General features: G+C 38.1%; 4 protein-coding genes across 5 annotated transcripts in view; 2 read left to right on the forward strand and 2 right to left on the reverse strand.

Annotated features, from left to right (window-relative positions):
• The window catches only part of LOC138013204 (cyclic AMP-responsive element-binding protein 1-like), a 6,192-nt gene extending 2,732 nt beyond the window's left edge, over positions 1-3,460 (forward strand). The window contains exons 4-6 of the mRNA XM_068860219.1: positions 229-279; positions 823-998; positions 2,156-3,460. Of these exons, the coding sequence (XP_068716320.1) occupies positions 229-279; positions 823-998; positions 2,156-2,300 (372 nt within the window). The 3' untranslated portion in view covers positions 2,301-3,460. The remainder of the gene's footprint in view (positions 1-228; positions 280-822; positions 999-2,155) is intronic.
• A 1,791-nt stretch (positions 3,461-5,251) lies between these two features.
• On the forward strand, positions 5,252-8,151 carry LOC137967582 (UPF0538 protein C2orf76 homolog). Of its 2 annotated transcripts, none has more exons than XM_068814094.1 (5): positions 5,252-5,403; positions 5,510-5,560; positions 6,060-6,097; positions 7,188-7,273; positions 7,392-8,151. In XM_068814094.1, exons 1-5 carry the CDS (start codon positions 5,262-5,264, stop codon positions 7,402-7,404), a joined length of 330 nt encoding a protein of 109 aa, XP_068670195.1. In that variant the 5' UTR covers positions 5,252-5,261; the 3' UTR covers positions 7,405-8,151. The 2 variants fall into 2 exon arrangements, with proteins under 2 accessions (XP_068670195.1, XP_068670194.1); XM_068814093.1 differs by having other exon boundaries at positions 7,188-7,269; positions 7,392-8,144.
• Positions 8,152-8,337: 186 nt separating this feature from the next.
• LOC137967581 (ectonucleotide pyrophosphatase/phosphodiesterase family member 5-like) lies at positions 8,338-10,413 on the reverse strand. The gene has a single exon (XM_068814092.1). The coding sequence runs from the start codon at positions 9,889-9,891 to the stop codon at positions 8,434-8,436; it is 1,458 nt and encodes a 485-aa protein (XP_068670193.1). The 5' UTR covers positions 9,892-10,413; the 3' UTR covers positions 8,338-8,433.
• A 779-nt stretch (positions 10,414-11,192) lies between these two features.
• Positions 11,193-12,500, reverse strand: part of LOC138013010 (TWiK family of potassium channels protein 18-like) — a 4,741-nt gene continuing 3,433 nt past the window's right edge. Inside the window, exon 2 of the mRNA XM_068859971.1 lies at positions 11,193-12,500. This exon is cut by the window's right edge and continues 1,431 nt beyond it. The gene's annotated coding sequence lies outside the window, so the exon portion shown is untranslated.

The raw sequence follows: 12,500 nt of genomic DNA on the forward strand, positions 1-12,500 counted from the left end.
TGCTTTGATAACTGCACTTATTATCAATGCATTAGTTTTTAATAACCTATTTAATTGTTCTTCAGTCTGGATTAATACTTCAGAATCTAACATTGCTAAACTCCAAGCGGTTCAGAATTTTGCCTGTAGAATCGTTAGCGGGTCCCAGAGATACGATCATGTCACTCCCATTCTCAAGCAACTGAACTGGTTCCCTAAAATTGGGTCATTTTGTTTGTTATGTTATAGGACGGGCAACAATATATTTATGCTACAAACCCCGGAGAAGTGCAAGTACAGGTACACTACTTTATATTTTCTGGCACTTATGGTAGTTTCTTATGTGATTTGCTATGGTTTTTTTCATTAATTGTGAAACTTTTATCAATCACTTAGAGTTTTCCATGAGATTTTGGTTTGGCTTTCTTGAATTTCTGGATTTTTGTGAAATAACACCCCTTTGATAATAATAGTATTCTTATTTTAACTTTCTAAAAGCATTGCTGGGTCGAAGTCAGAAAATCAGGTCAAAGTGATACTTGTTTGGTTTCATTCTCATTTTCTGTTGTTTCCTAGCCCTAATCATTTACAATTTTCAGTGATTATTGTTGTGAGGAGACAAATTAACTTGTGAATTAAACAAGGTTGAAATCATTTAACTTGAAATGCAGTTTGAACTAAAGTAGAATGTATTTGCTCAAAACACAACAAACCTTAAGTTTGGTTGAACATATTATCATTAAGTCTAAAATAATAGGATCCTTGAAAAGTCCATGATTTTTTGTGGAAGGAAGATGTGTACAAACTGTTTACATTATTTTGAGAATTTGTATTTTTTAATAGCAAGTCCAAGTGAGCAATACAGGAACCATGTATACCATTCCCGCTACACAGCAGCAGTTCATTCGTGGGCAGCTTCCACCAGGTGTTGTCCTTAATTCACCTGCCATTGGTGGAAACGGTCAACAAATCGCAGAGGATGCATCTCGTAAACGAGAAATGAGACTTATGAAAAACAGGTGACTTTCTTTGTGTGAGATATTTGAGTCCTTTTTAGGAGTTCGAAGGACAAATCTTTTTGCAAATTGGTGTAACTTTCTTCTACCTTGTTGTTTAATTTCTTTACCATATTTTTGACATTTCTTCAAACTGTCTTTCCATCAACCTTTTTTTTTCAGCAATATGTTTTTTCAAGGACATAAAGGAACCAAGAGTGTTGTTACTCGACCGTGAATGTCTTGAAAGTCCACCATATAATCCCCACCCCCTTAGCAGTATGTTTCCTCTATCCATTATGCACCTTTGTGTAGCCACACCATGGTGCTTTTTCGTGTCAGGGACGGAGCCATGTTATTACTCAACAATTCTGCCATACTAACTACTACTCTACAGTGCCTCCCTACTTGTTTTAAATTTGACAACAATCATTATTATTTTTGAGTATGAAGACAAGTTCCCCTTTGAAACCAGTTTGGGGTGCCAAAATTTAATTCGTCGTTTCTCGTTTACCATGGCATATGATTCTCTAGTATTTAAGAATGATATACAAGATATATATTTTTTGCATGCAAGGTTCACTTCAAAACTTGTTTTCATACTGCATCTTGTATACATAGGCAAACACGAAGGCCAGTATTTGTTGGTTAGGTACATTACTGAAATGATAATTAACAATTATTCCATGACCACAAGTTGGATATGAGATAGTAAATAGCTGTAACCAGTCTCATATCCAACAAGCATGAATAGAATAATTGTTTTATTAAATTCCTGAAACTCCAAAAGTTTGGAAGTATGAAATACAAGTGATAAAAGTGAGAAATTCGAGCAAAATCAAGAAAACTTGATGAAGATGCCATGTTGTGTAATACATGGTGGTCAGTCAGACGCAGGCTAATCAAAAAAACATTTCTAACCTTTTCGCTTACTTCTAAACGTCAAAATTGATCCAAACTTTCCGCAAAACTTTTTTTTGTGTGCTTTATTCACAGAGAAATTTCGCTTTCCAGCTAAAAAAATTTAGTTTAGCAACACTTAGTGCAATCATTTGCCATATAAGGTCAAGCTAAGGAATATGAGCTGATAACCGACATTGAATAAACCAATCAGAACACAAGAAATGCGTTAACCGAGGTTGAAAATTTATTAATTTCTGTTTTGTAACTCCTTCCTCCAGAGAGGCTGCCAAGGAATGCAGACGGAAAAAGAAGGAGTATGTCAAGTGTTTGGAAAACAGAGTAGCAGTTCTGGAGAACCAGAATAAAACTCTGATTGAAGAGCTCAAGACTCTGAAAGACCTCTACTGTCACAAATCTGAATAAAATCTCTTAACACTAAATGTAAAGTAATTTTCCAATGCCTGTCAACATGAGTTTTCTACAGATCAAAAGAAACTGAAGAAAATGTTTTTTTAAAAGTATGTGCTACAGTAGGAGATTCATCGTTGTTGACTGACAGTACTGCAAAAAGCTTTCGGATGGGATAATATTTTGTGTGTGGTTGTTTTGTGCAGAATGAATTTTTAATTGGTAGTAAGATTTTGATACTCATTTCAAGACGGGATCTACTTATGGCACAAACAATATGGAATGATTGTATTTGTAGTTCAATTTTGCACAATGTAAACATACACAGGTTTTGTCAGATGTTAAATAGAATGCTCTTGCGTCACTTGACTGTTCTTGGCCCTTTCAGTTGAGTTTCAGGTTTTAGTGTGTGGGTACAAAGTTAATTTGCACTCTGACACTTTTCCACTGACTGAAAAAGAATCGGAACAGGAAATAATTTTACATTTTCTTTGGTTTGAGCTTTGTTTAGTGGAAGATGACTCGACCTTGATTGTGAAGAGCTCAGTCATTTTCATTTTGTAGTTATTGTTTATTGTTGATAGTTTGTTTGATATAAATTTAGAGGATTTAGCCTGGTAATGCGTGAATGATAGTCACTTTGTTGCGTGTGATTACATTTTAGTTTTCAACAGCCATTGGAAAATTGCCCCAACTAACTTAAGTTTAAATATAAGATTCAGAACATTGTAAATATACTCAGTGTGGCCGGCATGTTTTATTCATTTGTAATAACCCCAAGCATTCATGATTTTTCTACAAAACAAAGTTTTCCGGGACACAGCTGATTGTTTTCTTCACATCTTACCTGGAACAGAGATGTAAAAGAAGTCATGCCATTTATCACACAGTGGTAGAGAAGCAATTTAATTCTAGCAAGAAGTGAAGTCAAATGTTAAATCCTCTCTCTCAATCTTATGAAGGAAGTGTGTCTACTTTAAGAACCCTTGTAAAAAAAAAGAATATTTGTATGGTGAAGTAAAAACCAATTTTAAATTTTAGTTATACAGACAATTTGAAATATTTTCTTCACAGTTTCTGCCTTAGCTTGCCACGCAGGCATCAGGGGGACCCCTCTTCCCAACCACACCCCATGAAGGAGAGTTTCATCGTTTTAATAAAAGAGGAGAAATATACTGCCAATGTGATTATTGTTGAAATACGGAGATGGCTGTGAAACTTGACAAGTTTCTTTTGTTGCCAGAGCGAACTGTAGAGCGGTTCCCTTAATGTTTCTTTCAAGATCTCAGAGATTTTTTCAAACATGAATCTTCAGAATTTATTTTGCTTTTTCATCTTTACACCTGTCAAGATATCAACTGTCAATATTCGAAAAAGGGAATGAAGTAAAAATTAAAAAAAAAAAAAAAAAACGGGAATAAATTGGCTGCATAGTTTTTTCAACAATCAGAATTTCGAGAAAATGCAATTTGATCATTGAGTAAGAAACCGAGGTCAGTCCCGTCCTGCAGTCCTTTGTTGCTACTCAGTGGCTTGTTTGTGGAATTGCTGAAAGTTTTCGGACCCTTTTACCCTCTGCAATTTCATCTTTTTTTCGAAAACGTTGAGATTTTAAGGCATCAAGCTTCACAATCATTTTGCCTTTCGCAGAGCTCTCAAGTCTTAAGTTTCCAAAGAGTGAGATGCTTGCTGGAGATTGCGCCAAAGGCGTAACTGTGTTTCTTGAGCCGCAGGTGCCAAACAAATCTAGTGGGTCCGGGGATATGGTCTCCCGGAAAATTTTTTGAAATTTGCATTTCTCAAATCGCTGGAAATGCACCGCCGAGTCCGCCCTTTTAGCTCTTTCATGCTGCTTGCTGAGAGAGTCAAGAAAGCCCATGTTATTATGGTCAGTCCGAGCTAACGGGTGAAAGTCCTCAAGAAACAAGAAAATTGGTAGCACACGAACAGATTGAACATTGGCCGAAGTTCATTGCAAGTGAAGGAAAGAATTCGGCATTCATGAGCTCTTCCGAAAGCTTAAAAATTAGAGCTACCTACGAGAAAAGTTCCAATGCGCGAGAAATGCGCGTGTCGGCGTGAGAGCGTGAGATTGCATTGAAAATGCGTGAGACTCACACTCAATCCTTGGGACTTGAGAGCTCTGCTTTCGTCATCTTGACAACATGTTAAAAGGCAAGTGGAACACAGGCAGCCCACACTCAGATTTTATAAGGATTTGTATGGGAAACAAAACACTGAAAAGTCGGCTAATCTTACAGCACGTTCAATGAAATCGGGGCCACCTAGAGAATTTACAGTAACCGACCCCACGGTCACTAAAGCATTACCGGTCAACGAACAAGTTACGATTTCATTGTTTTGTACCGGACATTTGATTCGCTGTATCTGAAAACTCTGCCCTCTGATTGGTTTTCATTATCTGGGTGGCCCAGGTTTCAGTGAACACACTGTAACTTAAAGCAAAGAAAATAAAAAGGTAAACCTACTTTTGCTTAAATTGAGTCCTTGTGTGCATTTGAGGCGATTTGGGCTTTGATGCAATTTGGCCTGGTCTGTGATCATCTCAGATGATCACAAACTAGCCCAAATCGCCTCACAAGGACACAAGAACACGAGATAAAGCAAAAGTAAGTTTACTTGATTTATTTTCTTTTCTTTCAGTCAATATCAGCCCAGTTTTTCAGTAATTTTTGTTTCCCATATGATGTCGCGGACGTTAGCGTTACATTAAGTGATTTTGAATCCCGAACGGTCGAGTGAACTTTAGACCCTTTTTGTGTACTGTATGAGAGGAGAGTTTTCAGAGACAACGTGTCAAGCCAGAATCGTGGGGAAATAAATAACTTCAAAATTACATCAAGCGTGTGATTCCCGTTCACGACAATGGTACAAATCCATCAAAATGGGAGGGGGTTGTAATTCTGGGTTGCCTGTGGGTGAAAGTTTCGATGGGCGGTCTCTAAGCCATTCAACATGGTTGACGTAAGTCGTGACACAGCAACCGTAACAGTTCGCCTGATTCGATCTTTTGAGTACAGAAGTATTAAATATGTCGTATTTAAGAGTGTTCCACTGCATCAAACAGTCGAGCAGTTTATCGAGACAGTTCTTGCAGGTATTTATATGTTCTCGACAAACTTAACATCGATGTCAGCTTTCAAGCCTTAGTTCATTGAAAATTGCTACAGAAAAAAATTAACTTACATCTTATCCTACCGCAGATGTGAAAAAGAGACCAGGTGTCCCTCCTCCATTCAGAAACTTCGCGTATGGTTTGTCAATTATTTTCAATTTTTAACCGACCAAAGGAAAAACAATCAGCAATTTAAGATCCCAGGTTTATATTAAGAAACACGAAACCATTGACAACGTTACATTAAATATGGAAAACGTATGGTACTTGGACAGTCCATCTGTCAGCATCCATCCATGTAAACAGTCCTTAAGTAAACCAGTGAATTACATAGTAATTTTTTCGAAGGGTACTTTTCTCTTTCTGTTTTATTAACCAGTAACGCTTGTTTGCATAACAATCGATGTAATTAAAATGTACATATAAAAAATCAATCTTATTATATGACTAGCTCAGTGAGCGGGCAAGATGGAGCTGTACTGCCTGCTTGGGATTTCTCACTTGGTCCGGCAAGATCAACATTATGTTATATGTTATATTATGACCTTGTCCATGGGGGAAATGAATTTTTAACAGAATGGGCTATTGAAAGAAACCTGAATACTATAGATCAGTTGATTTTGATTTTATCATTTTAGATACAATGAAAATTCAACACAAAGCACATGGAGCCAAGGTACTAGTTGAATCCTGGGAGATGTGGGGGGGGGGGGGGTACTTGGGTCAATTTTTGCTGGGTATGTGCAGCTGGCCTCTCAGAATCCCTTCTCCCTTATGGTCTATTTTACAGCCAATTATAGACCCCATCTTAGTCACTTTTAAGTAAAATTATGTAATTTTAGCGACCCCAACTTAGTTTATGCATAAACCTTACATAACGCCTTGTAGTTGTAATTGTAATTTCTAAGATGTAACTGGTACATATTAAATCAACAGCGCTGCAGTTCTTCATTTAACAACTTTTTTTTACCACAAATCTTTCCATTTTTAAATCCCACTAGCCAGAATTTTCTTACCCCCAAAATCCCAACAATTTGCGACCCTATTCTAGTAACGCCGTTGAAAAATGCAACCCCATAATAGTCAATCCAGTCATGAAAGCACAATCCCATCCAACTGCAGATCCCCATTAGCTGATTAATAGGAAGTACAACCCCCCCCCCCCCCCAATTCCCAGGAGCTGGACGTTGTTAACCATAGTTGTTGAATGACCTTGTGAAGAGGCGAACGTGTGGTTACATAAGACTACTATTAAAATCATAGTTCTTCTTTAAATTCATTAAGAGAGAGCAACTGTCGAATATCCAAGGGAAGGCTATTCCACAGTACAGCTCCACTATAGGACAGACTTCTTTTACAAGCGTACAGTCACTATCTCTTAGGTTATACTTTATAAAGTATCAGAACAGAAGACAAAGTATGAACTAAGATAGTCCAGAACCATATTATTTACAATCTTTTATTGTTGGATCCTTGAATGATCTTTCCTTCAAAAAGTACAGTGGGGCAGATTTAGGATGGTTGGGTGAAAAACAGTTAGTCCCAGAATTGGAAATATTCTTTTAGACCTTCTTGAAAACAATAAACCATTGCCTAATATTGTAAACAATAATTTTGACTCTTAACAACATTTGTGCTTTGTCTAAGACAAAGATATTGTTAGCTTCCTGTGTAACATTTCTTACTTTTTTTGCTATAATTTCCAAATTTGTTCAGTACAGCATTCAGTTTATAAACAGTAAAAAACCCTTAACCAACATTTTCAGACAAGTGACCCAGTAATCAATACAGAAGATGATGAAAAACTAATGTTAAAACCAAATTGTACATTGAGTGACAATGGCATTGGTGAGTGAGTACCTGTATCTTTTTATTTGAAGTGCAAATATTGAATTTTATGAGTATTCCAGAAGAGACATTTCCTTATGTTCCAACCTTTAGCTCGTGACCAGTGTTTTTTTTTTTAACAGACAACGAAACTGAGATATCCTTTTTCAAGCTTGAGGATTACAAGAAATACCAAGCAAATCCAGTCCTAAAGTGGTAGCAATTGCTCAAAGAAAAATAATTGTCAAGAATTGTCAACTCGGAGTAGTTATTTTAGTGGTTGAAAAGGATGTTGTATACCCACCACATTGACAGAATTTAGTGTTGTTCCTTGAAATAATAATAATATTATTATTATTGTTGTTGTTCCAATGCAATACTTGTTACCTCTAGGTTATAAAGATATAAAATTTATGTCATTAGAGGTATATAAGATCAGACCAAAACCTCATTTCGCCTTATTCATTAAATGATCATTGGCAGGTTTCTTTACAGATCACGGGTCATTGAAACAACCCCCAACCCTCCAACATTTACTGATGCTGCTAATGTTAAGCCCACACAACATCTTAACAAAGTGTGTAGGCCCATGAGTGGTACACGAAAAGATTAAAGTTTACTGTTTCTGTATTGGAAGAACAATGACATTTTTAAAGGAAACCTTCTGAATGACCATTGGATTTAAATTCTGGAGCAGAATAATATCATGGTATTTCAGGTAAATAGAACAGCAGGATCTGGCTCTTAACTTACAAATTTTGCATCATTTGTAGACTATCATTGTGATGTTTTTGCTTCTTTGGTGTTTTTTTTAAATTATTGTTTATACTGCCAACACTCTGTAAATTTGATTTTACTGTAAGAGGTGAACGAAATAAATATTTAATAGATTTTTGGTTCCGAATTTGAAATTGAAATATTGACGCAGTTTGTATGGTGGGGAACGTAAAATTTCACTTTTTTGCTGGTGGGATTACTTTGCGTATGCGAGCTTGGCGAGCGGCAAAAGTGACTTGTCACCATTCGTCCTAAAAAAAATCATCTATCAGCTGCGCAGGCTTTGTACGAGTTAATCACGTAAGATTAAGAAATGATCCGTATCTTTATTCTTTACTTTCTAAATCACATCTTAGAAGTGGTTAATTTTGCGGAAAGGTAACCTCGCGCTTTTCAGTATAGTTTTTTTTACAGAGCCATCGAAACAAATACAGAAATCGCTACAACGAGAAGGCGTGGTGACCATGCAATGAGGCTCTGCTGACCAGCTCTCGCGCTTCGGTCGTCTTTATACATTTTCTGAACGATTTTCATGGTGCCGTTGTGTGGACGTGGCTCTATTCCTAGAAGATCGCACATCATTGGATAAAGATCAAGAATGGAAAACGGTTCTATCTCGTAGCCGACTTTGAAGGCGGGGCCTTGGGCGAATAAGATGGAATACGTTTTTGCCTTCTGAGGAGGCCAACCATGAGTTCCTCGAACCCATTCTCCTGGAGGAACTGTGGCATTTGACGTGGTCACAGTCCACCCAACATCTGGTTCGACAAAGATGGGCGGAATTCTTCTGTTGTGTTTCCAGTGATACTCTTGTGGTATCTCCGCTTTCTTGTAAACTTGTAGGTGCTTATGTGATTTCGGCATGGTCAAGTTCGTGTATATCTCGTCTAACTTTCCCTCATTTGGCCATATCTGTCCTATAGGCCCACTTTCGATGAGTCGGTATGTAGAGGGGTCAATGTACTTGTCTAAGAGAACAACTCGATCGGAGGAGATGTTCACCATGCTGTGATCGCTCACAAAAATCAAGTTCACTTTATCAATGAATTTCTCCCTTTCAAGTTGATCCAAAAGATATCCCACAGCATCTTTATCGACTTTTTCAATAGAATCCTTGTAAGCTTTTGAAAGAGCGCCATCGGAGTGTCCCTTCCAATCAGGAGCATCAATATACAGAGCTACAAAACGTGGAGGATCTTTAGACTTGAGCCAGCTGATGACCCTGTCTACGCGGCGGGGATACGATTCGTTATCGTTGAAAAAGTCGGGGTAGCAGTGATCATAAGGTGGGTATGAACTTCGTGTCGTGTTTCGCAAGTTTGACAGCTTTTTCGGGTCTACAGCGCTGCAATTCAGTTTGCAAACTGGTTTGCGGTAAAAGCTAGGCTTTTCGCTGTAGCCACCGAAGCCGGGCCAAAAGTACACCCCACTGCGACCTTTGTTTGTTTTTGAGCGTTGCAAGGTAAGCCATATTGGTTCCGAATCGTTGTAGAATTTAGGATCGAACGTTGTGCAGTCGTACTCGAGGATGAACGTCTCTTCATAAACCGGATCCCAAAAGCGATTGGAAACAATTCCGTGGCTTTCAGGGTACAGGCCAGTCAAAAAGGATTGATGAGTAGGCCACGTTTTGCTTGGAACAACAGTCCTCAAATACTTTGCCTTTACTCCGTTTTTCGCGACGTTGTCGAGGTTTGGAGTTTCTGCAAAAGTACCGCCGATCAAGTTCCATGGCATTCCATCCATAGATACAAGAATCACGGTCTGTGGCTCCTTAATTCCTCTGGAAGCGGGAATAAGCGAGAATAAGAACGAACATAAGGTATACGCGGTAGTGCTGTGCATCTTGTGCAGGGTAAAGTACATCAAAATGAGACAGCCAAACTGCTATTAAAGTCTCAAGATCTCCTTTGAAATTATGCTAGATATGAAGATGTCTAATCTCCATAGATGGTAAACGGTTGTATCATCTTTCATACATTAGCTGTCACTAGTACTTCTTACGAGAATAAAAAATGTGATCTTCTGTAATTGTTACGAAGATATACTCCCTCCAACAGGAAAAAATCGCAACTGCTATTCAAGAACTTTGGCGTGATGGAAGTTTGTTTGTAAAAGTTTTCTCAGTTAGTTGCTGGTTGTTGACACCTTTTGGTTGTTAATGTTTGTATCTCAGTTAGTGCCAGATGCTAATGATTTAATGTGAAAATCTCTAAAACTATTTCAATCCATTATTTAGCTTTGCATACTATTTTGATCAACCGTCTTGTTATCGTCGTTGTTTTCTCCGGTGTGCTTTTGCTGGTCTGAAACGAAAAGTCAAGACAACAAAGCTTAAAAATCACTGATGTGAAGCCATCTGCTCTATTCTTTTCTGTTTTTGGTATTCTGGCTAATTTAGATTTTGCCTTGTTTGTCACGATGTCGCGCGCATTTCCCACCATTGTTTTCTCCTCATATATGGCGTTTACACTCATTCAATTGTACCATGAAGACGCGTTTGCTAATGTGTGATCGTGTATAGCGGACTAATGTCTGAAAAAAATGTTTTTTAAGCAACAAAACTTGCCAAAGTAATTTTTTTCAAATAGTTCACATTTGATTCACATCTTCTGTGTGCGTTCATGATGCTGTTAATAAATCCGAAATGTTGATGAAGTGTCCTCCTTGACGGAGAGCGCTAAGGCCAGCTGACAGAAAAGCAAAGATAAAGGGTAGAGTCTTTCTATTCTGTTCCAATAGGCACTGTTTATTTCCATAGTTCAAGGAACGACACACTGACTAATGCTCAAAAACTGGCGCGCTATGTGTTTTTACAAAATATATGCACGTCCCGTTTGACAGAGTTCAAGTGATTTTTTCAACGTCTGTTAAATTCTGTTTGCCCAGCTAAGTAAACAGTTTGTGCTGTTTCCTTTGAGGTTGATTGGGATTCTCACTTTAATCCTGCCATAGGTTGGAAACTTTAAACCAGAGCAGTTACTCAGGGTACGTTTTTTGGGGAAAATCCAAATCCGGACAGTTTCTGAATCCAAAAATGGATTTTGCGGTTTTTTTGGTGAAATCCAAAAACGGATAATGAATCCATAAATTCATTCTCCGGGTGACCGATTCTTCAGATCAAATCTAAACCCAGTCAGGGTTTTTTTTTTTTTTTTTTTTTGGGGGGGGGGGGGGGGTAAAGAATTGGAAAAAAATATTCTTGACGAGAGGTTTTCTGTGCAAAAATGAGACATAACAACCGTTAAGCCTAACTGTTTTGTTGACGCCATTTTCTCTCCTCGAGGACAAGAGGAGGTGCGTATTTTTTTCTCGAATGTAACGTTTATTGGAGGTGAAGAATCCATATGATCTGAGATCACAAGTCTGTTTTTTGGATTCTCCCAAAAAAACGCACCCTTAACAAAATAGGCACCTTTAGTGAACACTTTGTGTGATAAAGCTTACATTTATTTACTATGGAGATTTTGAAAAGATAGTCTAGAAACAAAAACGATTGATGGTCCAACACAGTAGGACAGTAATTGCAACTCAGGCTTTCACTTACGATTGTTCAGGACTGCCGAAGATAAAAGAATCGGCTACCGACGTCTCTCAGCGATCCGAAAGCGAAACATGAAGTTCATTCGCCAAATCAACTTCGGTATATCTATTATTTTTCTTAGATACTACGCACGCTATGATTGGCTGATTAGCGGACCGCATTCTCCAGTCAGGCCCGCTGTCCGGCACGCTAAATTTCAAAGAAAAATTTAAAATGTGAAATTAACTTGTGAAACTGTTTGAATCTTGCTAGCAATTATTTCTAAAAGCCAATAAGAATACATTCTCGTCACCAGAGCCTCGGATCTTACTTCTGTGCCTGACCCGAGGCTATGGGAAACTCTATGTTGGAGAACATGCGCCGTAGGGTTTTTATAGCCGAAAATTGATTATTTGAACCTTACGGCGCAAGCTCACTCCTCGTGCTATTAAACATGAATGCGCAAGTCAGAGACGCTTTTCATTGTTCTTCACGAAAACCAATGAGAAGACACTTTGTTTCAGGGTTCCCCAGAGTTCTTCTCTCCCTCAGTCATGCGCAAAAGATTAGAGCTCTGGGGTCGAGATTGATAAGAATATTGGTTTTTCGGATTTTGACGCATGTCAATCATTTGTGGTAGGTTAACGTTCCGCTTGACTTCAACTAGTTTCCTTTCCCGAGCGCCTGATTACCTCAGAGATATAATGTCTTACTCGTTTGCTTGGTCCGATACTGTAAGTTATGGATCCTCGTTAATTTCCGTTGATTTATGGCCCAAGTGAGAAATTTACTCGGTCCTTAACTTACAGTACGGAGCTCGAATTCGGTTAGAGGTTTGTACGCATAGTCGGGCGTAGTCCACCATACAAAAATTTGGTTTTATCAACGGAGTTGATAATGTAAATTGGCCACCGTACAGATTCTAAAAGCTAAAAGCTAACGTCCACCATAG

Source organism: Montipora foliosa, chromosome 8, assembly GCF_036669935.1.
Source record: "Montipora foliosa isolate CH-2021 chromosome 8, ASM3666993v2, whole genome shotgun sequence".
NCBI classification, from domain to species: Eukaryota; Metazoa; Cnidaria; class Anthozoa; order Scleractinia; family Acroporidae; genus Montipora; species Montipora foliosa.

Excerpts from the sequence above, each read along its gene's own strand:
- LOC137967582 (XM_068814093.1), top strand. The coding sequence starts at position 5,262 with ATGGTTGACGTAAGTCGTGACACAGCAACCGTAACAGTTCGCCTGATT. Across the intron at positions 5,561-6,059 it reads ATTCAGAAACTTCGCGTATG|ATACAATGAAAATTCAACAC; the intron begins GTTTGTCAATTA and ends TTATCATTTTAG. Across the intron at positions 6,098-7,187 it reads ACAAAGCACATGGAGCCAAG|ACAAGTGACCCAGTAATCAA; the intron begins GTACTAGTTGAA and ends CAACATTTTCAG.
- LOC137967581 (XM_068814092.1), bottom strand. The coding sequence starts at position 9,891 with ATGTACTTTACCCTGCACAAGATGCACAGCACTACCGCGTATACCTTA.